The 25,671-nt window shown below is 44.1% G+C and overlaps 1 protein-coding gene across 3 annotated transcripts in view; it reads right to left on the bottom strand.

Annotated features, from left to right (window-relative positions):
• The window catches only part of tbc1d4 (TBC1 domain family, member 4), a 286,904-nt gene that overhangs the window by 65,233 nt on the left and 196,000 nt on the right, over nt 1-25,671 (bottom strand). For 2 of the 3 annotated variants that reach the window (XM_073027970.1, XM_073027976.1), the window contains exons 9-10: nt 5,661-5,738; nt 3,977-4,215 (exon numbers count right to left, since the gene is read on the bottom strand). In XM_073027970.1, the coding sequence (XP_072884071.1) occupies nt 3,977-4,215; nt 5,661-5,738 (317 nt within the window). Of the gene's footprint in view, nt 1-3,976; nt 4,216-5,660; nt 5,739-10,128; nt 10,363-25,671 lie in introns of those variants that run through there. The other variant, XM_073027981.1, reaches the window with a different exon arrangement.

Here is a 25,671-nt window from a genome sequence, read left to right as displayed (position 1 = left end):
TTTCTAAAGTGGGCAAAGAGACAAGGAACAAGGTCATCACTAGGGTGCACTAATTGCAAAAATATCTCCAAAGAACATCAGTGACTTTTTGGCACTTGAGCCTGTCTCCGCTGTTCAAATACACCAGATGCATAAGCTTTGTTGCTCTCTCGTTTGAGAAATATCGACTACCCCAGAGAAACAGCATATTGTGTTTTTAAAATCTATCTACATTAGGAGGCCTGTACTTTGCTGTCTTAACTCAACTCACTTCTAATGGTGAAGGGATGTTGCAGTTGGCTGAAAAAATAAACTGGTCCTTTTTCCTATTCATGAACACCTTCCAATTATCCCCACTGGGAACCTTGAATGTCACTGTCAAGTTAGATCAGGAGGTCCTCCACTCTCCATGGCTGAGAGGCACAAAGATAGTCACGTTGAAGCTTGTGCTGCATCTTGGCTGACAACAAATCATGTCTGGCTTAAGGAGCGATAAATACCCAGGAGTCACTTTGTCGCAGAAGTATTGTGAATAATTAACAGAACATCATAACCACCTGCAGCTTGTCTGTCAGATCTTTGCGCTCTTGAAAACCAATTCAAGGTAATATCACATGCTGCCCTGAAATGATTTATGGAGCCAATTTTGTGAAAGCTGTCAGAATCTCTGGCTTTTATTTTTTGAAAATGTTAAATTTTTCAAATTATATGACTTTCTGGAGCATTTATTTAACATCTTATTAGATTTGTTTGATGTTCTTTTGTGCTTTGGACTTCAAAACTTTTTATGAAGCAGTGAAATGTTTTAAATGTTAATATTAATATTTATATAACTTACAATGAAAAACTGCAGATTAGACTTAAACAACGGATAAGGTCAAGAGGTCATCCTTTTTATTTTTAAGTGGATGCGCAAATGAACTGTTTCAGAATTTCTGCTCAGGGCTCAGAACACAAATCAGGAGAATGGAAGAATGTGAAGCATGCTGGTTTGTATCTCTAGCATGGTATTTCTAAACTTTAAAAAAATCCTTTTAGTTATTTTCTCTGCTTTTTTTTAGGATGTTCCTACATGACTTTCTGACTGAGAAGTTGCGGAATCGGGCTGTTTGCAGATCTTTGCCAATTCTTCCCACGGGTGTCGTACTGCTCAACCAGGGAATGGCCTGCTTTTTGATTTTCCCTCTCTATGCTCAGCCAAAGGGTATTAGGGCTCGAAAGCAGCATGCATTTCTCAACGTTGCGTATTCACAGATCCCTGTGGTAGTTCAAAAAAGATCAAGGCATGTTGTTCAAAAGTCATCTTCTATAATTCATTAGTATCGGCATGCTGTGGTTTGTAACTACTTACTGGATTTCCCTTCAGGAAGCAGAATGAAAAACAGACAGCTCTGACCATGCTCTGAACCTAGTTTCCAGTCATACAATCACACAGAAATGACTCACAGGACACTTGGAAGAGAGCAAAAATTACATGACAGACAAGTCTGCAGCTGACTGCACCCAGTCTCACAGTATAATGATGAGTAAAACTTGGGAAATGTTCACTTTGCTATCTTGAGCTTGTGGTACAAACATCAGTGAGAAAATTATTGATAAAAAAATTGAAAGAATTACAGTTCAATAAAAAAAATTACCATCGAATGAGCCAATAAGTGGAATTTAACCATCAAAATAATTGCTTCTTTATTTGCTAGTCATTGATTCTATTTTAGTTTAGCGCACAACAGCATTGCAAAATTAATAGTAAAACTTCTAAACATTCAAAAAGAAATTAAAAACATATTGATGACCATTATTCAGTTTCCATGAAAAGTTATGCAATTGGAAATCTGTTCTAGAGACATGAGATTCAAAGACAAAATTGAGTTAGTCAGTAAGCTTTTGCCTTATCTGTAGAGAAAGCAGTTTGTGACATATCTGTAATGTGCGACTGTACCTTATGAAATAAAGCCTTAAAAACAATCACTAAGGAAAAGACTCAACTTTTCTTGCATCTAAACCACAGCAACTAATACTAAGGGCTAGCTTCCAGCTACATTAGAAGCAGTGAAAAGGCAAACTTCTCCTCATAAGCTGAGACAATTAAGACAGTTGAATTCTTATTGTTATTTTGCATGAATGCAGAATCATATCTCTAGTTCAGTACAATGGTCCCATATAACTCAATTGAATTCGGGCTAGCATGCTATATTTGCAAATTTTCTTTTTGTCTTGTTGGTTACCTGGGTTAATATTTATCACTTAGAACAACACTCGGTACCTATTAGCTAATCTGCTGAAGCATCACATGTCTGAAACATGGCACATTCCATTTACTGAATCATTTTTTTAAAGTTATCTCTAGGGGCTATTCTAGCCAGGCAGGGTTGGTATAAAACTGCTGAGGTCAGAATGTAATTGTTGTTGTAAGTAAGTTTAAGTCTCAGTGTTACTGTTGACACTGTCTCAGTGTTCCTTCCAAAATCCCAGAAGATCGCTTCTTGCCTTTGCAAAGACTGACAGTGAGCATGCAAGGTGTGTGACAGATAGGCACTCGGCCTTTCACACAGTTATTAATATTATCAGCAACTTACCAGGTTACTGAATACACAGTACATGAAGCTTGCAATATTCCTGCAAACTCATGCAAAGAAGGACTTTGAATCTAACACAGTGGGAATGAATCAAGGAAGGAGATGGAATGGTCCAGGGGTGTCCAGATGAGGCTTAAAATTGCCTTATGAGGGTTACCACTTCTGATATAGTTTGTATATACATAAACTAATTCCTATAAACTTTTAATTTTTAGTCTTTTTCACTTAACAACTGCTGTTCTCGTTTGGTAACAATATCTTATTGAAATTACCATCAGGGAGTAGGTACAGGAGCCAGAAGACCCACACCCAACATTTTAGCTTCTTCCTCCCTGCCATCAGATTTTGGAATTTTCCATGAATCCGTCAACACCACCACTACTCTATTCTTCTTCCACACAATTCACGAATGAATGAATTTATCTATCCATCCATCCATTTATTTATTAAAATTAGGTCAGCTCCATCATGGAGCCTCCATTGTATCCAAGAGATCTTCAAGGAGCAGTGCCTGAAAAAGGCAGTGTCCAGCACTAAGGGCCCATACCACCCAGGACATGCCCTCTTCTCATTGTTACCATCAAGAAAGAAGTACAGAATCCCGAAGGGGATTCAGGAACCTCCTCTTCCACTTTGCCATCTGATTTCTGAATGGACATTGAACCCATGAACACTACCTCACTACTTTTTATTTCTATTTCTTGCACTACTTTTAATTTAACATATATACATACTTACTGTAATTCACAGTTTCTTTCTCTGTTATTATGCATTGCACTATACCACTGCCACAAAGACAACAACTTTCATGACATCTGCTGGTGATATTAAACCTGATTCTGATTCAGTAACCTATAGTGATTTTTTTGTGTCTTGAACTGCACTGCTGCCATAAAACACAAAAGAAAAATCACAACATACATCAGTGACAATTAACCCGATCTGATCGCCGGAGTTGCTTCAGTCACCACGAAGCCAATGTAAGCTTTAAGAAAAGACCATCATCACTGTAGCTCTCAAGATAAACAGTTCCACAAAACAAGGCAACAATGCAGGAACGTATTGGAAGACAACATTTTTATCAGAGACAAGCGTTGATCCGCAAACCTCTGTTCTTAAGGCAGGCATCAGAGATTTCAGAAAAAATAACTTGCGGGATTTTGGGGAAAGGGTAATGGATTTACTGCTGTCACAAGCATCTAGATACAGATAAACACTTCTGGTTGCACGGGATCCGGATAGATCACTCCAAACCTAGGTACATCGAAGTAGTACAGGACTGAAAAGATGAGGCTGATTGGTCTTGCATGCCAAATAGATTCAATGATTCTACAATCCTGCACAGAATCAATATTCCATATGTCATCATATCCCAAAAGCAGAGCCTCACCACCCCCTGCTGGTACGTATAGGCTTCCTACCTGCTCTGTAATATCTCCGACTGCTGGCGAACGATGGGTGTCCTGCTGTGGTGCGGCTTCTCATTGGGAAAGCTGATCCTCCGCTTGCTCGACGGCGGGTGGCTGAATGTGTGTGCCCGCCGCCGGAAGAGGGGTGAGTCGGAGTCCTGCTCCACGAAGGCCTGGCCCAGCGACGAGAGAGGGGATGCCCGGGGGCTGACTGGTGGAGAACCAGGAGGGGACTCCCCTGGGGAACCGTCCTGTGCAGAAGCACCGCAGCAAGTCAGGGAGAGACAGTAATGACACTGCCTGCTCTGAGGAGCAGACAACAGTACAAAAACTCTGTAAATCTGTCAGCGGACTCTCCAGCGCCTATTGTATGCTAATTTGTGCTATCTCGCCAGCTCCTGTATCCTGCTGCTCTTAATCCAGTGAAGATTTACCAATATTGCTGCAAACTGCTGATAAGTAACTTAAAATTTCAAGTATTCTGCATTTAGTGATCAGTCGAACAAGGCTTTCACCCCCCTCTTTTGCTGATAAGAAACTACACAGGGTGTTTTGAAAGCTATCCTTGAAACTGGAACTGCTTTTGCAGCACTTCCCCTGGATATCAGCCGCTAACTTCCTGCTTCATGGAAAGTATCCGAACTAGAGTGAGTCGTCTGAAAGCGTCACTGGTCCACCCCGATCAAAGTAGTGGAGGGAGGGGGGAGAGAGAGAGAGGAGAAAGGAGAGAGAAGGGGAGGGGGAGAGAGTGGAGGGAGCGAAAGGGGGAAGAGAGAGGGGAAGAGAGAAGGGATTAAGACAGGGGAGAAAGAGGTGGGGGAGAGAGGGGGGAGGGGAGGGAGAGAGAGGGGGTAGAGAGAGAGATGGGGAATGGAGAGGGGAGGGAAGGACAGGGGAGGGAGGGAAAGGGGAGGGAGGGAGGGAGAGGGAAGGGAGGGAGAAAGGGACGAAAGAGAGAGTAGAGAGAGAGAAAAAGAGAGAGAAGAGTGAGATGAGGCAGAAGAATGGCAGAGAGAGAAGAGAAATGGAAAGGAGAGGGGGAGTGTATGTGTTTGTATGAGAGAGGGAAAAGAGGAGAAGGGAAAGAGCAGGAGAGAGTGATGGGGAATACAGAGAAAGTGGGAGGGGCAGAGGAGAAGGAGAGAAGTGTGTGAGAGGGACAGAGTGAAAGAGTAGGGAGAGACTGAAGGAGAAAGAGTGAAAGACAGTAAGAGAGAGTGTGAGAGAGAGAACCAGAGAGTGAAATAGAGTGGGAGAGAGCCAGAGAGGATGAGAGAGACACTGAGTGGGATGGAGGGAAGAGAGTTAGAGGAGAGAGAAAGGGACCGAATGAGTGAAGGAGAGAGAAATGGCAGGAGGAAAAAGAGAGAAGCCAGAGAGAGGGTTGAAAGAAAGGGAGCTGAAGAGCAATGGCAAGAGATAATTGAAGATAAAGAAGGGAGACAGGGAAGACAAGAAAGACGGTGTGTGAGAAAGAGAGTGAGAGAAAGGAAGGTTAAGGGAGAGACAAAAAGGTAGGTGGAGAAGGGTAGAGGGAGAAAAATGGAGAGAGAAGGGGCAGAATGTGAGAGATTGAGAAGATAGGAGAGCAGCTGTAGAGAGGCAAGGAAGGAGAAAGATTGCAGAAAGTGAGAGAAAGGGGAAGGAATGAGGAATGGAAGGAGAATGAGAAGGAGGTACTGACACCAGGACTCACCCTAGATGCATCTGATGCCAAGCTGTTGCTACGTTCAAAGCTGTCCATGCTCCCCAATCGGCCACGCATCTTGGCTCCCTAAAATGAAAACATTAAGAGGAGAATTAGCTAGTTTGCTCATATGAAGTCTACTGGTTGCTTACCAAAGTGACATTGCTTGAAGGGAGATAACCACCTGATGTGTATTGTCAACATTTCTGGCAGCAAGAATTTGTATAAAATCAGTAATGCATGGGAAAGAAAAATATTCTACTCCGTAAATATGGGTTCTAGGCTCAATAGCCACAATTTATCTTCAGCTGGTTCTGTTCCTTACTTTTATAAACCCCATTTTAATCACCAATTCAACCCCAATATCCCTGCCACAAGGGTCACATCATCCTCTTGCAGCTAACATCAGGCTGAAGGAACAAAGCCAGAAGTCCCACACAGCCAGGTTCAATCAGAATCAGGTTTACTATCACTGGCATATGTCGTGAAATTTGTTAATTTAGCGGCAGCAGTACCTTACTAATAATAGTGAGAAGAAACTTTGAATTACTTTAAATATGCATATATTAAATAGTTAAATTAAATAAGCAGTGCAAAAAAATATAAATAAAAATGAAGTGCAGTAATGTTCACGGGTTCAATGTCTATTCAGAAATCAAATACATCCCTTCAACGATTTGCTTCTTTAATCAGCCTGCACAACCCTAATCACTACCTCAGTCTAGCACACCATGATGTCTTCATACTACAATCAATTTTGTTTTTTCATCTTCCTATTGTGGCTCATTCTTGTAAAAGTTGTGTATAATTTATGCCTAATTTATGTTTGTGAATGCTACTTATCTGATGCTATGTGCCTGTGATGTTGTTGCAAGTTTTCCATTACACCTGTGCATATGTCGTCAATCTAGACTTCGACATTAACTTTGACAACGACACTTCTGCGGCTCCCTCACTTCACCCTGCACTGAGCACCTTTGGAGGGAGAAAAGGGATGCTTCAGAATCGTGAGGATACTATCAATAAGGAACAAAACACCCACATGAGCATCACGGTCAATTGTGGCCACCTTCCATGGAGGTAGTTCCATGCAAGACAAATCTCTCACCACACTTACCGTGTGTGGTCTCAGTGGCCCATGGTGGATTCCACCCCTCTACAGAACCATTGTGTGCTGCAATCAAGGAAGGAATCTTAAAGGGCTGTCCACTATAAGGTTTAGTAGCCAACAGACAACTTCCATCAATTCTATAGCCATAAGGGAGAATTCCATTTTCCCCACCTGCATTCAGGCCTAAACTAGAGCAGGAAATAGGAGAATTTCTGTTGCACTTCGGATATCATGGAACATCCCAGGTTTTTCCATCCAAGACACACAAATTGCCCGGGTGGCCAAAGACATTGATTACAAAGAGAACGTTAAATCATGAAAGAGAATGAGAAATAGCGATGATTATGGAGTGTGTTTAAGAGCTTATGACCTCAAAAGAGTGAATTAATGAAATTTGGGAAGATGCAGGACTCATGAACTGGAAAACTGCAGAGATTTGCAGAGCTGAAGAAGACTGCACAGGAAGGGGGTGAACAGAAGGGCACAGGTATTGGTTTATTATTGTCTTGTGTGTCAAAGGGGACCAATATTCTTGCGGGCAGATTTACTACAACTGTTGGGAGTGGTTCAAACTAATAAGGCAGGAGGATGGGAATCATCGAGCTGAGGATGAGCCAGCAAGTTTACGAGTAGATGATGGATGTAACATGAACGTAAGGAAGGAGAAGCCAATGATTAGGTTCAAAAGTAGACAGAGCAAAGAATTAAATTGTACTACAGACGCAAAATTCAAAAGGGCGCAGAATGCAGGACTGAAGGTGCTATATTTAAAATTCAGAATAAGGTGGATGAACTCGTGGCGCAAGTAGAGATTGGTTGGTATGACGTTGTGGGCGGCACTGAGTCATGGCTGAAAGAAGGGCATAGTTGGCAGCTTAACATCAAAGGATACACTTTGTATTGAAAGGACAGGTAATAAAGCATAGGCAGTGGTGTGGCTCTGTTGGTAAGAGAAAGAATTACATCTTTAGAAAGAGGTGACATAGTGTCAGAGAATGTTGAAACATTACGAGTGGAGTTAAGAAACTGCAAGGGTAAAAAAAAACAAAATAGGGATCATATATAGGCCTCCAAATAGCAGCCAGGATGTGAGGTTGAGATTGCAAAGGGAGCATGTATCAAGGGTAATGACACAATTGTAATGGGGGACTTCAGTTTGGAAGGAGATTGGAAAAATCAGGTTAGTATCGGATCGCAAGAGAGGGAATTTGTTGAAAGCCTACAAGATGGCTTTCTAGAGCAGCTTGTGCTTGAGCCTACTCGGAGAAAGGGCTGTCTTAGATTTGAATGCTGTGTAATAACCCAGATGTTATTAGGGAGCCTAATGTAAAGGAACCTTAGAAGGCAGTGATCATAATGTGATTGAATTCATACTGCAATTTGAGAGGGAGAAGCACAAGTCACATTAATCAGTATCACAATGGAATAAAGGGAATTACAGAGGCATGAGAGAGGAGCCTGGCCAGGTGGATTGACGGAGGATACTAGCAGGGATGACGGCAGAGCAGAGGTGGCTGAAGTTTCTGGGAATAGTTCACAAACACAGGAAAAAATATGTCCCATAGAGGAAGAAGTTCTCAAATGGCAGGGGTAGGCAACCGTGGCTGACAAAGGAAGTTAAGGACAGTATAGCTCCTCATGTTAACCCTTTCATTACTATAGCCATTCTCATAGAACTTCCTCTGCACTCTCCCCAATGCTAATGCATCTTTTCTTAGATAACAGGCTAAAACTGCTCACAATATTCCAACAGAGGTCTGACCAATACCCTATAAAGCATCAGCATTAAATCCTTGCTTTTGTATTCTAGTCCTCTCAAAGTCAATGCTAACATTGCATTTTCCTTCCTGACCACCAACTCAACCTGCAAGTTAACCTTTTGGGATCCTGCACAAGGACTCCCAAGTCCTGCTGCACTTCAGATTTTTGAATTTTCTCCCATTTACAAAATAGTGCAGTCCTTTATTACTTCTCCCAAATTGCATGACCATACACTTCCAAGCATTATATTCCATCTGCTATTTCTTTGCTCCTTTTCCCAATCGGTTTAAGTCCTTTTGCAGACACCCTGCTTCCTCAATATAATCTGCCCTTCCACCTATTCTCATATCGACTGCAAATGAGGCCACAAAGCCAGCAATTCCATCATTAAAATCACTGACATGCAATGTGAAAAGAAGTGGTCCCAACACCGACCCGTGGGGCACAACACTAGTAACTGATAGCCAAACGGGAAAGCCAACCTTTACTCCCATTCTTTACCTTCTGCCAGTCAGCCAATGCATTATCCATGCTAGTACCTTTCCCGTAATATCATGGGCTCTTAACTTATTAAGCAGCCTCATATGCAGGACCTTGTCAACGGCCTCTGAAAATCCAAATAAACAACATCCACTGACTCTCCTTTGTCTATCCTAATTGTTACTTCCTCAAATAATTCCAACAGATTTCCCCTTAAGGAAACCATGCTGACTTTGGCCATTTTTATCATGTGTCGCTGTACCCTGAAAACTTATCCTTAAAAACAGACTCCAATACCTTTCCAACCACTGAAGCCAGATAACTAGCCTTTAATTTCCTTTCTTTTGCCTCCCTCCCTTCTTAAAGAGTAGAGTGTTATTTGTAACTTCCCAGTCCTCAGGAACTACTCATGAATCTAGTGATCATTGAAAGATTATTATTAGCGCCTCCACAATCTCTTCTTCCAACTGGTCCAGGTGACTTAACTACCTTCAGACTTTCCAGCTTCCCATCCTGCGCAGTGGCTCCTCCATATCAAACAGTCGGGCAACCAGTTAGAATGCAGGCAGCTATGTCAAATGCAAGGGCCACAAAGAGTCTGACTGGGAAATCAAGGCCTCATGCAGAGATTTTAAGAAGTGTGGGGTGTTGAAAATTATGTATTGCCCAACATGGAGCACAGAAAGAGGTGAGGATCATCAAGATCGGACACAAGTGGGACCTCAGAGTGAAATGACAATATGCAGTGCATTTGGCATCCAGGTCCAGGCCAAACAATTTCTACTCAAAGAGTGATGTGCACCATCTGTTATCTGAACCTGCACATCACCAAACCAGAAGCAATGTAACAACTGCAACTGGACAGGCGGTTCAGTAGGTGAAGAAGTAGCACCGGCCCAGGACACATTCAACATTGACACATGTTGAACCTGGCAGAACATGAGTTGGCTCTTGTGTTGGCCGCCCATAGGAAGAAATCCATTAACAGAAGCTCTTGGTGGAAGTCAATTTCATGGATTGTCTTCAACACACCAACATGTTAGAAAAAGATTGAATATGAACACCTTGCTCAATGCACCTGGGTATTAGACCCACATGTTACCTTCAGCTGGATCTGCTTCTTACCTTTCTTAGTCCCCATTTTAACCACCGACTCAATGCTCCATAAAACCACTCCTGAACTCCCTCTCCTTGGCACACATAAAACAAGCTTGAAGCGTATGACTTAATTATGTTGGGCTTGCCTGTGACTCCCTTGCTTAACGTTGCACTGAGCTGCTTTGAAAAGCGATAAGGAAATTGCAGAATCGTGACGACGCTATCAAGCAAGAACAAAATGCTTTGCAGACTCCCGACTGGCAAGTTTACGACCCTTCAGCCTTGGCCAAGGCTGTCAGCAAAAGCCAGGGGAATGCCCAGACAAAGAACCAATAAGGTCATTTCAAAATCGGCAATGTGCAAAAATGTGAGCCGACTGCAAGGTCACTCGAGCCCACGACAGGAAGAAAAACACTCAAAGATTTACCATTTAGTGAGAACTAATCTCAAATAATTTGACACTGTTGCAATAGTTGCCATGATTGCTATTTTCTTTTCTGTGGGATCATTTTATCATTATCAGAGGCGGAACAGAATGCAGGGTCATGTGCTAAAAATGTAGCTGCCACAGATACTGAGGCAAGAGCACTGAAGAATTTATCCACCACAGAGCACAACAGATACAGTTACATTTTAATCCAACACAATGCAACAAACAATCAGAACAGATGTATACAGTCAGGAACTTTGCCCAGTACGAAAAGATTAGCTGGGGGTGACGAGAAACGAAACAACAAGCAGGTTAACTGTGATGCTGCAAGTCCATCAATTTTTAACTTCCCAACCCCTTAACTTGAAGTAAGAGGAAGAAAAGGAAATTGCTAGAATGAGCAGATAATTTGGGTTGAGAGAATTTCATTACAATAAGTCAATCATTTTGGACGGCTTCAGTTGCAAAATGAAAAGCAGCTCCTCTTTCATGCAAGAATTGCCCAGTTATTCTACCTCACTCCCTCGGCAACGAGAAAGACTGATATAGTGTTTTTAAACAAATTCTTCCCTCAGTGCATCGGGTTTACTCAAATACAACACAGGTAATGTTTCTGAGAGGTTCTACCGTGTCAAAGGAGCTGCAAGTGTGTAAGCCCCAGCTGAAGTTAATCAAAGCATTAAAGCATGTTTGCCTAGTTGCTAAAGCGAATAATCCAAAGGTTGAGTCCAAGGTACATAGAATGGAATCAGGCTTTTTGGCACAGTACGTCTGCACTAACTGTCAAGCGCCTGGCTATGTTAATCCCACGTAATTCCCCCCACACTCTCATCAACATCCCCCAGATTCTACCTCCCACCTGCACGCTGGAGACAATTTACAGTGGACAATTGATCTGTCAACCTGCCCGTCAAATCAAGGGTTATTGTCAAGTGCGCAAAACTACAAAAAACTTATTTGCAGCAGCAACACGGGCAGATGGATACAACCAGCATAAATTATACAAGATAGCGAAGAAAAGGTTTACTGGGGGTGGCATGGGTTCAATTTTGCCACTGTTACCAGGAGTTTGTACGGTCTCTCCATGACCACATGGGTTTCATCCAGGTGCTCCGGTTTCCTCCCACATTCCAGAGATATACGAGTCAGTAGGTTAGTTGGTCACATGGGTGTAATTGGATGGCACATTGGCCCAGGGGTCCTGTTACATCGCTAAATGAAAAGAAAACTGTGAAAAACGACATTAGTGCAGAAGAAAATAAGCAGAGTCAAGTCCATGGCAGTGCAAGAAGCGGTTTTCTTTAGGATGTGGAAGGAAACCAGAGGAAATGAGGGAAGCCGACACTGTCATAGGTAAACTCCACACAGTCATGTTTGACCTGTGGGAAAGCAGCTCCACCAGCTGTGCCACTCTGCCACCTTTTCATTAATGGCTAGGCCCCACCTGAACCTTCCCCCCCTCTGGACCATCATAAATCCACCACTGAACCCCATGCAGTTTGTTTACTAATCACATACTGGAGTCAATGATGCCATTGTCTTCCTGCTTCAACTGGCTTACACCCATCTAGATGAGATTGGCAGCATTGTGAGAATCATGTTCTTTGATTTCTCCAGTGCTTTTAACAGCATATGACCTGTTTTACTAGAGAGTAAGCTCATGGAGATGCAGGTAGATGCTCCACTAGTGTTCTGGATTACAGACTACCTGTCCAGACAGCCACAGTATGTGAGATTGCAGAACTGTGTATCAGGTACTGTGGTTAGCAGCACAGGGACACCTCAGGGGGCTGTCCTGTTCACCATCTACACCTCGGACACCAGATACTCCGCCTGCAGAAGGTTTCAGACGATTCAGCAGTTGTGGGCTGTATCAGCCAGGTCAAGAGGCTGAGTACAGAAGAGTGGTGGACAACTTTGTTGAGTGGTGTGGGCTGAATCACCTGCAGCTCAACATCACTAAGACCAAGGAGTAGGTGGTGGACTTCAGGAAGGTGAGAACACCCTGCAACCCCATCTCCATCAAGGGAACAGATGTGGAAGATATCCAGGATTACAAACATCTGGGAGAACACCTGGACAATAAACTGGACTAAACTAAAAATACAGAGGCTCTGTACAAGAAAGGACAGAGCCAACTGTACTCCCTGAGGAGGCTCCAGTCATTCAATGTCTGCAGTGGTGGTCAGCATTCTATTCTACGCTGTAGTCTGCTGGGGCAGCAGGGTGATAAGGTTGTCAGGAAGACTGGTTCTGTTCTGGATTCCCTGGTGGTTGTGTCTGAGAGGATGATGCTGCAGAATCTACAGAGCATTATGGACAATCCCTCTCACCCTCTCCATGGACAAACAGAGAAGCGCCTTTCATAACAGACTGATTCCACCAAGGTGGACCACTGAACACCACAGGAGATCCTTTCTCCTTGCGTATATAAATATATGGTTTCATTGCACATCTGTATTTTTCACTATTACTTATTAATGCACATTCTGTATTTTTCATATCTCAATGCTTACATTTTGCATTTTAAAGTATATATTTCTGACTGAGCAACCTTGCAACAATAATTTCCTTCAGGATAAACGAAGTTTTATCTCATCTTAGCTTATCTCCTTGAGCCTCTGCTGCCGTTCTGCAAGACCAAAGCAATTGTTCCCAATTCCCCATCCATCCCCTAACCCAATGAAATATTTTATCAATCCCCTTTTGAAAGCCAAAATTGAATCTGCTAAATCAACCAATGCATTCCAGATGTCCAACATGAGCTACTTAGAGATATTCCTCACATCAGTATTCAGTCTGTTCCCAAACTCTTTTAACCAGGGGGATGTTTTGCATGAAGTAATTGTATTGTTGAAAGGACAATGTTTTAGAAGACCTTTTTATCATGGGAAGAAACTTAAAATTTATAGCAATTCCACTTTTGATCTCCAATCTCAAGAAGCAGGTACAGAAAAAGTTCATAGGAGTGTGGCAGGATTGGAAAGGAGATGCTGGATAGGCTTGGACTCTTTTTGCTGATTCGATAAGAGGCTGAAGAGTGACCTTATTAAGGTTCATAAAATCATGAGGGGCATAGGTAGGGTAGTTAGTTACACTCTTTTTTTCAGAATAAGTGTCTAAAACTACAATGTATAAGTTTAAATTGAGAGAGGAAAGATTTTAAGGGGATCCGAGAGGTAAAACATTCAGAAAGTGTGAAGGGTATATGAAACAAACCATGGTAGAGGTGGGTATATTTACAATATTTAAAAGACATTTGGACACATCGTGGAAAGAAATGTTTCAGTGGTATCTGGGCCAAAGGTAGGTGAATGAGATGGCACCTGGGTCAGCATGGATGTGTTGGGCTGAAGGACTTGTTCCCATCTGCATAACTCCACAAACCCGTAGGCAATACTCAGCCAAGGTCAGAAAATTAAGCAGGTCCAGCTGCATCTTTGCGAAGGAAAACCATTAAATTTCAACATTTATGTATTTATTTATTTATTGAGATACCATTGGAGTAGGCTGTTCTGGACATTCGAGCCAGCAGTCCCCTAATTTAATACAAGTCTAAGCCCAGGACAATTTACAATGGCCAGTTAACCTACCAACCAGCACATTTTTGGACTGTGGGAGAAAACTGGAAAACCAGATCATCCGGAAGAAAGCCACATGGTTATGGAGAGAATGTACAAACTCCTTACAGGCAGCGGCAGGAATTGAACCTGGGTCACCTGTACTGTCAGGCATTGGGCTAACTACTGTGCTACCATGATGCCCCTTCAACATGATGACCCTTCACCTGAGGTCATCACTAGGATGTGCCACAAGGTTATGGATCCCCAACTGTGGCATACCTCACTGGCTTCCAACAGAATCACATTCTTTCTTCCTGCCCGTCCATTGGGCAAAAGATACAAAATACCTGAAAGCATGTACTACCGTGGTCAAGGACAGTTTCTATCCTGGTTTCTACCCAGACTACTGAATAGTATGGCCTTGCTCTTCCCTTTCTATGTGACCTCTTCCACCACTTTGAGGAATCTGTGCCTCTCCACTTCTCGACCTCATGCTCGTTCCTGCTTCCCATAAACCTTCAACTGCAGAGACTCTGGCATCCTTTAAACGCCCCACTCTGACCAATCATTGGATGCCCTACTCTGTGAAAATCCTGTAAAGCTTTTACTATGAGACACGTTGGGATAAATCAAGAAAATGCTTGGAACACTCAACAGATCTGACAGCCTCTGTGAAGAGAGAAACTATTAATGTTTCAGGTTTGGGACTCTTGATGAAAAAGAGAAAAAAATCAAGTTCATTTGCAGCAGCAGAGAAGATAGGGGTGGGTCGGGCACAAAAGGGAATATCTTTGGTACACAAGGACAAATTAATTGGTGGGCGGAGTAAGAGTACCAGTCAGAAGCACGTTATGCTCCTTTGTGAAATGTGTTGAAAATCGCAAGCCTGTGTAGTATGCCCAGCAGACTATGCAAGGCAAGAAAAAAAATGACAAGTAGGAATAGCCAATTCTGATCTATTCAGAAACAAAGAGTTAGAACCTAAAGATGGAGAATTTTCACTTGAGTGCAGAAGATATAACATGCCCCTTGGGTGTCTGACATACCCGGTGATTTCAATATTTTTTTTGTTTTTAGAGTCAGAGTCATGTAGCAATACGGCATGGATATAGACCTTTTACTCAGCTCATTTTTACCAACCACAATGCCCACCCAGCCAGTGCCAATTTTCTGTGTTAAGTCCATATCCCTCGAAGACTCACCCCTCCACGTAACTTTCCAAGCGCTCCTTAAACAAAACTATTCTACCTGACGCAACCACTTCCTCTGGCAGCTTGTTCCATATAGTCACCACCCTCTGCCTCAAAAAGTTGCCCTTCATGTCCTTTTAAATCATTCAACCCTTCAACTTAAATCTACGCGCCCTAGTTTTTAGCTCCCCTACACTGAGGAAAATACTCTTACCCTCCCTTATCTACCTCCATCATAAACAAAAACATTTTTGTAAGGTCACCCCGTATTCCCCTACATTCCAAGGAATAAAGACTCAGCCTGGCCAACTTCTCCATACAACTCCCCTCTACTCTTGGGACCACTTTTCTGCACTCTTTCCAGTTTAACCACGTGTTTCGTACAACAAGGTGACCAAAACTGTATACAGTACTCTAAGTGCTTTTGTTTCAGACTTCTAATACAGTATCTGCAGCTTTTTTTAAACAAGGGTTAAATCCCATTAGTATTGGAATTGGTTTGTTATTGTCGTTACGTACCAAGATACAGTGAAAAACTTGCCCTGTCTTCAGCTCTTATGGCCAAAATCATTACACAGTGCATTGAGATAGAATAAAGTAACACAAACAATGCAGAATAAAGTGTAACAGTTACCAAAAAAAGTACAGTGCAGGTAAACAATCAAATACAAAGTCATAATGAGAATCAGAGGTGCCCTTCAACAACAGATTTCCTCCACCTTTGTAATAACATTGAAATGGCAGTGATATTTCAATCATTTTACTTTAGCACTGTAAATATGTTTTCATTTTTAGCTAACTTTATTATTTTGCATTTTTAGAAAATTATTTATGTAAATTTTGCATATTTACATCAGAATCAGAATTTATATCTGCGGCATACATCATAAAATCTGTTCACCTGGTGGCAGCAATACAATTCATATGTAATAATAGAGAAAAAACTGAATTACAGTAAGCATATATTGTTAGATACCCAACCGTGCCAGCTTCCGGAATTTTGACACTCTAACTCTCCGGAGTATGGATAGCTGGCACAGCTCCTTTAAGGATTCAGGACTGTCCTGTTCATTGGGTACCATGTTTTGGAGCCAGGATTTCAGTATTAAGGAACACCAGAACAGAGCTCAATTGTAAGCTCAACTAGGGTTATCATCTAGCATCTTGTTTAGTGCTCAGTTCTCATTTCAGTTTCGTACCATCTCCATCTTTGCCTCAGATACTCCAGCATTTCAGTCTCAACTATCCCCGTTACAGTCTCTCGTCACAGTACGATTGAGCCAACATGGACCCAGCGGGATATCAAAGGCTTTTGTCTGCTGTGACCAGCCACAGTGAGAAGATTTCTGGACAGAGCCCGGATTCCAGGTCACCGTTGGTCGACTTTCGCAAGGAGGAAGCCAGAGTCGCTCGAATGAGGCTGTTGGCTGCACTGCAGAGTCGGTACACCTTGCATCCCCAGAGAGATTCAACGGTGACCCGGGTTCTTGCTGCAGCTTCCACACCCAATGCTCGTTAGTGTCCGAACTCCAGCCGCCCAAGTTCCCTTCGGTGTGCGGAAAGTAGGCCTTCTTCATCTCTCTTCTGACTGGGATAGTCCTCGTCTGGGACTCCGCACATTGGGAACGAAGGTCAAGAGATTTGCTTAGACTCAGGAGAACTCATGGGCGCCGTGAGGAAGGTGTTCCGTCACCCTGCCGGAACAAGCTGAGCCTCAGACCATCTGATGAAGATGTGACAGGGCAGACGGTCGGCGTCGATTATGCTATCACATTTCGGGCCTTGGCTGGAACAAGGAGACCTTGACCACTCTATACCACCACAGACTCCAAGCCGAACTGAAGGTAGCCCTTGCCTTAGGAGAGTCAGCAGAGGACTTAGAGGTTCTGATCGACCAGTCCATTCTTCTCAATAACTGTCTGGCAGAGCAAAACTGAGACTACATCAAAGGGTCAAAGATGGCTAGCCTAAGCCCGACCTCAATGCCTCCCATTTCCACTCCCCAACCTTGGACCCTAACCAGCCTGTCAGCTGCTCAAGATCCGATCGAGATCATGCAAATCAGCTACATTAGCCTCTAAGCCAATGAGAAGTCACAGCTTGAGACTCAAGGTTGCTGCTACTATTGTGGGGAAGCAGGCCATCTGTGGGCCATTTTTCCAAGGCTGCAGCCAACGGGAAACTGTCTGAAGGACCGTGACAGTAGCAGCCACTACTCCCAATCACACGGATTCTGGTTTCACACTGAGGACGGAGATCTCCTGGGGTAAGATCCGGATACAGGTGAAGGCTTTTGTGGACTCCGGGAGAGTGGGACTTAGGGACCACACATCTGCTCGGCCTACTGCTGCGAGAGTTGAGCCAGACCATGCCTGTAACTGTCTTGGACAGCCATCCGCCAGGTTCCGGGCAGATCCAGCAACAGACTGCGGATTTGCAGATCAGGATTGAGGATTAGGTGGAGGACATCAGTTTCTCCATCACTGACTCACCGCTCATACTCCTGATACTCGGGCACCCTTGCCTGTCCCCGCGCAGCCTTCTGTGAACTGGAGGGAAGGGAGAATCATTGCTTGGTTCAGTTGTTGGAAGACAGTATATTTGCGGTGTGGTGTTCTAACCCCCAGAGGTCAAAGATCAACAATGGATTTCAGCTCTGGAGACCTAGTCCTGCCCTCAAGGACAAACAACAGGACTACATGACCCCCGACCCTGTCTAATCAGGGGCGTGCTGGAACTAGAGCGGGGAAATCTATAGTTCGGTGGAAGACCAACGAGGTGGCCCAAGTGATCTGGAACTCTTGCAGCTAAGCGTAAGGGATCCAGCCATGAGGTCCCGAATGAAGGAAAGACACCCAAACAGAGACCCTTGGAGCCTGTTTCTGGAGGCACAAGGACCTCTGGTTACAACTCACAGTTATCGCTTGAGGATACGGACAAGGATTTGGACTCTGATTTGGCCACTGTTTCAATAGTGAGTCCACTGCACCTAGGGGGGAGACTCTAACGACTGTCAAGTCACCCCTGCCACCTAAGGAGACTCAGGAGTCATACTCGAAGCAAGGTCGAGATCCCTTCCATTTATAAGGGCTTGGAAGAGGGCCTCAGTAAAGGAAAGGCCTCAACTCTCCCACCACACTGATTCTACGGCTGAGCTATCGACCTACTGCCTGGTATTTGCCCCTCATGGGATCGATTATTAGTGCGGTCAAGCCCAAAGAGAAGCACAATGGAAGAATATATAAAGGAGGCTCGTGTCATGGGGTTCATTCAGCCCTCTGCCTCACCAGCCAGTGCAGGCTTCTTCTTTGTACAAAGGAAGGACGGGAGCCTGAGGCCATGCATTGATCATAGAGGTGTGAACTGCATGACAGTCAATAATCCCTCTACTCATGAATACTGCCTTTGAGATTTTCCAAGGGGCAAGGATAATAATGAAGCTAGACTTGAGGTGTGCATAGAGTCTGGTCCACATAAAGGAGGGTGATGAGTGGAAGACTGCATTCAACACACCGACGGGGCACCACGAGTACCTGGTTATGCCATTCAGTCTTGCAAATGCTCCAGCAGTTTTTCAGGCAGTTACAAACAGTGTGCTCCAGGACACTCTTCATCAGTACGCCTTGATCTACTTGGACGATATCCCAGTCTTCTTGAAGTCCAAGGAGGAGCACATCACTTATATCAGAGGCTTCCAGACCGTGGACTTTATATTAAGCTGGAGAAGTCCAAGTTTCACGTGACAACCATTTCATTTTTGGAGTTCATCATCTCCAGTGGCAATCTCAAGATGGACCTGCCAAGACACAGGCGTTCAGAGATTGGCTACAACCATCTAGTGTCAATCAAGTCCAACAATTCCTGGGATTTGCTAACTTTGACCGTAAGTTTATCAGGAATTTCAGCTCAGTGGCAGCTCTACTGGTGACCCTAACTAAGAAATCCATAGGCTCTTTTGTCTGGACTACCGAAATGGAGGTTGCTTTTGTAGAGCTCACACAATGGTTCAAATCAGTTCCCATCTTGGTTTCACCTAATCTGGACCTTCCCTTCATCGTGGAGGTGGACCCCTCAGACATTGGAATGGGTGCAGTGTTGTCTCAACGTACACCTTCGGACAATAAACTGCATCCGTGTGTGTTTGTCTCCAGGTGGCTATCCCCGGCAGGGAGAAACTATGACATCAGGATTCGGGAGCTATTCATGGTTAAGATGAGATAAGATATAGGAGCAGAAGTAAGCCATTCGGCCCATCGAGTCTGCCCCACCATTCAATCATGGGCTGATCAAATTATTTCTGTCATCCTCACTCCCCCGCCTTCTCCCTATACCTTTTGATGCTCTGACTAATCAAGAACTTATCTATCTCTGCCTTAAATACTCCCAATGACTTGGCCTCCACTGCTGCTCATGGCAACAAATTCCACAGATTTACCACCCTCTGACTAAAGTAATTTCTCCACATCTCTGTTCTAAAAGGATGTCCTTCAATCCTGAAGTCATGCCTTCTTGTCCTAGACTCCCCTAACATGGGAAATAACTTGGCTATATCTAACCTGTTCAGGTCTTTTAACATTGGGAAAGTTTCTATGAGATCCCCCTCATTCCCCTGAACTCCAGGGAATACAGCCCAAGAGCTGCCAGACATTCCTCATATGGTAACCCTTTCATTCCTGGAATAATTCTCATGAATCTTCTCTGAACCCTCTCCAATGTCAGTATATCCTTTCCAAAATAAGGAGCCCAAAACTGTACACAATATTCCAAGTGTAGCCTCACAAGTGCCTTATAGAGTCTCAACATCACATCCCTGCTCTTATATTCTATACCTCTAAAAATGAATTCCAACATTGCATTTGCCTTCTTCACCAACGACTCAACCTGGAAGTTAACTTTTAGGGTATCCTGCACAAGGACGCCCAAGTCCCTTTGCATCTCTGCATTTTGAATTCTCTCCCCATCTAAATAATAGTGTGCCGTTTACTTCTTCCACCAAATTGCATGACCATACACTTTCCAACATTGTATTTCAATTGCCACTTCTTTCCCCATTCCCCTAAACTATCTAAGTCTCTCTGCAGGCTCTCTGTTTCCTCAGCACTACCCGCTCCTCCACCTATCTTAGTATGATCGGCAAATTTAACCACCAATCCATTAATTCCATTGACCAAACCATTGACCTATATGATAAAAAGCAGCGGTCCCACCACAAACCAGTGAAACTCCACTGGTAACTGGCAGCCAGCCAGAATAGGATCCCTTTATGCCCACTCTCTGTTTTCATCCAATCAGCCAATGATCCACCCACACTAGTAACTTCCCTGTAATTCCATGGACTCTTATCTTGCTAAGCAGCCTCATGTACGGCACCTTGTCAAACGGCTTCTGGAAATCCAAGTACCCAACTGGATACTTAACTTCATCCCCCCGGCCGCACCGCCCCCCCCCCGCCCCCCAGCCATCGGATTCCTGACTGGTCCATGAACATGGACTTGTTTTCACACCGCATAGTCATTTTATGCCTTTGCGCTTTCTTGCTCCCGCAAAACAACAGATTTCATATCGTGTTAGATGGCGACAAGAAATCTGATTCTGAGGCTCAGTGGCATTCCACCTACACATCCATACCGAGAGAACGCGGACAGTGATTCAGGGGGGAGAGGTCATTCGAGGAGGATAAATCCTGCAACTCCCAGAAACCAGTTCAAGTAATTACTCATCTTCCCCATTCGGCAGGCCGAAAGCAGACATTCAGTTGGTTTTTAAGCCAGCATAATGCTGGGGATTCCTGGCAAGACTGCGATCCCTCACTCTCGTCATGTGAAACACACTCTCATCATGCCTGGTGCAATAAACATTCAAAACACAGATGGGGATGGGAAGTTAAAAACACACAGGAAGCCAGAATGAGAACCAGATCACACTGCTTCCCCTTCGCCCAGATACAGCAAAACAAGTGGCCTCACTAACATCCCTGAAACAACAACCGACGCAAATAGACAGCGAGCTCAGCGGTGGCTCTCCGCGGTACCCTGGCACTGAGTGGGGCCGAGCTCCGAGTTCGGCATTCAGCAAAGGTCTGTACTGGACCCATCCCAGAACATGGGATTCCAGTGTGAAAATCTGAACATGATGTCCTACTCTCAGTGTGAGTCATTGCAGTCGAATTCTCCATTCCTCAAAACCTTCTGTTTTGACACAGTAAAAGAGAAAAAGAAACCTCCAGAAGCTGTGTGTGTGTTTGTTTACACCTGTTCTCAGAATTCTTGGCCTCAAAGGGCCTGTGTTGCTTGATTACTGAGGGACAGAGGATCACAGTCTGGAACGCCTCTGGGTTAGCTCTTCAGGGTGCCATTCATTTGGTGCCTTCCTCCTGGCCTGTTCTTCCCTTCCCACATTCATGGGCCTTTTCTCTCTGTCTCCCTCTCTTGGGCCTCCCTTTTCTATGGCCCGCAAGGAGCAAGCTCTCATGTAATTCACACTAACTGTACTTCATATTGGTCTCCTTCAGTTTTAAGTCACAGATCGGCAGTGAGACCTGGCACCACACACCTCAAGTACATGGTGTGCCTTCGGAGTTGGGCACCTGTACAAATCATGGTGCAAACCTCACCAGATTCTCCCAACTCTCCCCGTCTTTCCTAAGGAAAGAAGACTTACATTTGAGATGGAAGTTATTGGAACCCTCCACGGCGATTCAAAACTTGACTCAGTAGGAGACAGACCCTTCCATTTATGTTACCCCAAGTATGCACCTCACCACACAAGGCCTGCTACCACATCTGAGGCTATTTTGGAATCGTGCTTCTGTACTGTAGATATGTAGCAGCATCATTTAGCTTGTGCAGTGACGAAGTTGCCGCTGGTGATTAAGTGAGTGGAAAAAGAATAAAATGGAGAGTTAATGACATGGAGGAGAGTTGCAGGACTACAAGGGAATAAGGGGAAGAGGAGCAGGGTCGATGAGATTGCTCTACAACAAATGGTCTGCTTCTGTGTCATAATATGCATTACATGTCAACTGACATGAGAAAGTGGAGGGATGGGTTAGTAAATTTGTTGATGACACAAAGGGTGTGGGTGTTGTGGTTAAGGCTGTCATAGGTTACAGCAGGACATTGATAGGATGAAAAACTGGGCTGAGAAGTGGCAGTTGGAGTTCAACCCAGGTAAGTGTGAAGTGGTTCATTTTGGTAGATCAAATATGATGGCAGAATATAGTATTAATGGTAAGACTCTTGGCAGTGTGGAGGATCAGAGGGATCTTGGGGTCCAAGTCCATAGGACACTCAAAGCTGCTGCGCAGGTTGACTCTGTGGTTAAGAAGGTATATGGTGCATTGGCCATCAAACTTGGGATTGAGTTTTGGAGCCGAGAGGTAATGTTGCAGCTATATAGGACCCTGGTCAGACCCCACTTGGAGTACTGTGCTCAGTTCTGGTCACCTCATTACAGGAAGGATGTGAAAACCATAGAAAGGGTGCAGAGGAGATTTACAAGGATGTTGCCTGGATTGGGGATCATGCCTTATGAGAATCGGTTGAGTGAACTTCACCTTTTCTCCTTGGAGCAACAGAGATGAGAGGTGACCTGACAGAGGTGTACAAAATGATGAGAGGCATTGATTGTGTGGATAGTCAGAGGCTTTTTCCCAGGTCTGAAATGACTAGCACAAGAGGGCACAGTTTTAAGGTGCTTGAAAGTAGGTACAGAGGAGTCAGGGGTAATTTTTTTATGCAGAGAGTGGTGAGTGGGCTGCCAGTGACGGTGGTGGAGGCAGATACAATAGGGTCTTTCAAGAGACTCCTAGATAGGTACATGGAGCTTAGAAAAACAGAGGGCTATGGGTAACCCTAGGTCATTTCTAAGGTAAGGACATGTTTGACACTGATTTGTGGGCTGAAGGACTTGTATTGTACTGTAGGTTTTCTATATTTCTATCCCCTGAACATTTGCCACATTTCTTCCATACATTTCCGAGGACATCTGTTCTCAAATAATACTTCCAAGTTCTTGCCCGATAGCCTCATATTTCATCTTACTCCAATTAAATGTTTTCCTAACTTGTCTGTTCCTATCCCTTTCCAATGCTATGGTAAAGGAGATAGAATTGTGATGACTATCTCCAAAATGCCCTCCCACTGAGAGACCTGACACCTGACCAGGTTCACTTCCCAATACCGGATCAAGTACAATCTCTCCTCTTGTAGGTTTATCTACATATTGTGTCAAGAAACCTTCCTGAACACACCTAACAAATTCCACCCCATCTAAATCCCTTGCTCTAGGGAGATGCCAATCGATATCTGGGAAATTAAAATCTCCCACCACAACAACCTTGTTATTATTACACCTTTCCAGAATCTGTCTGCTCCGTCTGCTCCTCGATGTCCCCGTTACTATTGGGTGGTCTATAAAAAACCCTTAGTAGAGTTATTGACCCCTTCCGCTTCCTAACTTCCACCCACAGAGATTCCGTAGACAGTCCCTCCATGACTTCCTCCTTTTCTGCAGCCGTGACACTATCTCTGATCAACAGCTCCACGCCCCTACATCTTTTGCCTCCCTCCCCATCCTTTCTGAAACATCTAAATCCTGGCACTTGAAGTAGCCATTCCTGCCCCTGAGCCATCCAAGTCTCTGCAATGGCCACCACATCATACCTCGAAGTACTGATCCATGCTCTAAGCTCATCCGCTTTGTTCATAATACTCATTGCATTAAAATAGACACATCTCTAACCATCGGTCTGAGCATGTCCCTTCTCTATCACCTGCCTATCCTCCCTTTTGCACTGTCTCCAAGCTTTCTCTATTTGTGAGCCAACCGCCTCTTCCTCCGTCTCTTCAGTTTGGTTCCCACACTCCAGCAATTCTAGTTTAAACTCTCCCCAGTAGTCTTAGCAAACCTCCCCACCAGGATATTGGTCCCCCTGGGATTCAAGTGCAACCAGTCTTTTTTGTACAGCTCACACCTGCCCCAAAAGAAGTCCCAAAGATCCAGAAATCTGAATCTCTGCCCCTGCTCCAATCCCTCAGCTATGCATTTATCCTCCACCTCACTCTATTCCTGTACTCACTGTCACGTGGCACAGGCAGTAATCCCAAGATTACTACCTTTGTGGTCCTGCTTCTCAACTTCCTTCCTAACTCCCTGTAGTCTGCTTTCAGGACCTCCTCCCTTTTCCTGCCTATGTCGTTGGTACCAATACGTACCACAACCTCTGGCTGTTCTCATTCCACTTCAGGACATCAGGTCATATTCTGCATGGAGGTCGGTGATCAGTTGAGTGCCTCAGGGATCTGTTCTGGGACGCCTACTCTTGGTGATTTTTATAAGTGACCTGGGTGAGTACTGGCGACCCACATTCACTTCCTGCCACTGCCTTAAGGAGTCTGTACATTTTCATAATGAGTTTCTTCCCGTAGTCCAAAGACATACTGGTTGGCACTAAAGCAGCAAGAAGCACTGTACATTCTAACTGTGAAGTAAAGGATTAACGTAGCTGTTCAGACCACATAGGAAGCCTTGCGTGTGGATGAGTCACTCAGCTCTCATGATTCCAGGATTGAACAACTTGTCATATGAAGAGCGCTCGATGGCTCTGGGCCTGTATTCACCACAATTTAGAAGAATGAGGGGTGACCTCACAGAAACCTATCGAATGGTGAAAGGCCTTGATAGAGTGGATGTGGAAAGGATGTTTCTCCTGGTTAGAGAGACTTGAACCAGAAGACACAGCCTCAGAATTGAGGGGTGTCTTTTTAGAATGGAGATGAGGAGAAATTGCTTTCGCCAGAGAGGGCAATGTGGAATTTGTTGCCACAGGCAGCTGTGGAGGCCAAGTCTTCATGCATATTTAAGGCAGAGGTTTATAGATTCTTGATTGGTCAGGCATGAAGGGATATGGGGAGAAGGCAGGAGATTGGGGCTGAGAGGAAAAATGGATCAGCCATGATGAAATGCTGGAGCAGGCTCAATATGCCAAATGGCCTAATTTTGCTTCTGTGTCTGATGGTCTTCTGGCTTAAAGAACTGATGGAAATATCCTTGGAGGAAAATGCAGAGCAGAAATTGATGTGGAAGGTGGGAATGTGCCTGCAAAAAATACAGGAGCACAAGAAAGTTATCCTCTTAACATGGTCTGAATTGTCGCATGTTAGCAAATCTTTCAGCGATACAGACAGTAGAAATTGTAATATTTAGTGAAAGAGTACAAAAGTTGGCCAACTCTCTGAAACAGTAAATCTCAAACTGGAAGATTAGAAGTGAATGGTCTTGCTGACAGTCCTGCCCCAACATTGCAAATTCAGCACTTGCATCCAAATTGCAACGTGCACAGCAAAAGCATAAAGGAACGCAGCCTTCCCAGAGGAAGGTCCCTGCG

The sequence above is a fragment of the Hemitrygon akajei genome, chromosome 2, assembly GCF_048418815.1.
Source record: "Hemitrygon akajei chromosome 2, sHemAka1.3, whole genome shotgun sequence".
In the NCBI taxonomy this organism is placed as follows: domain Eukaryota; kingdom Metazoa; phylum Chordata; class Chondrichthyes; order Myliobatiformes; family Dasyatidae; genus Hemitrygon; species Hemitrygon akajei.
This window is presented reverse-complemented; position numbering and strand designations above follow the sequence as displayed.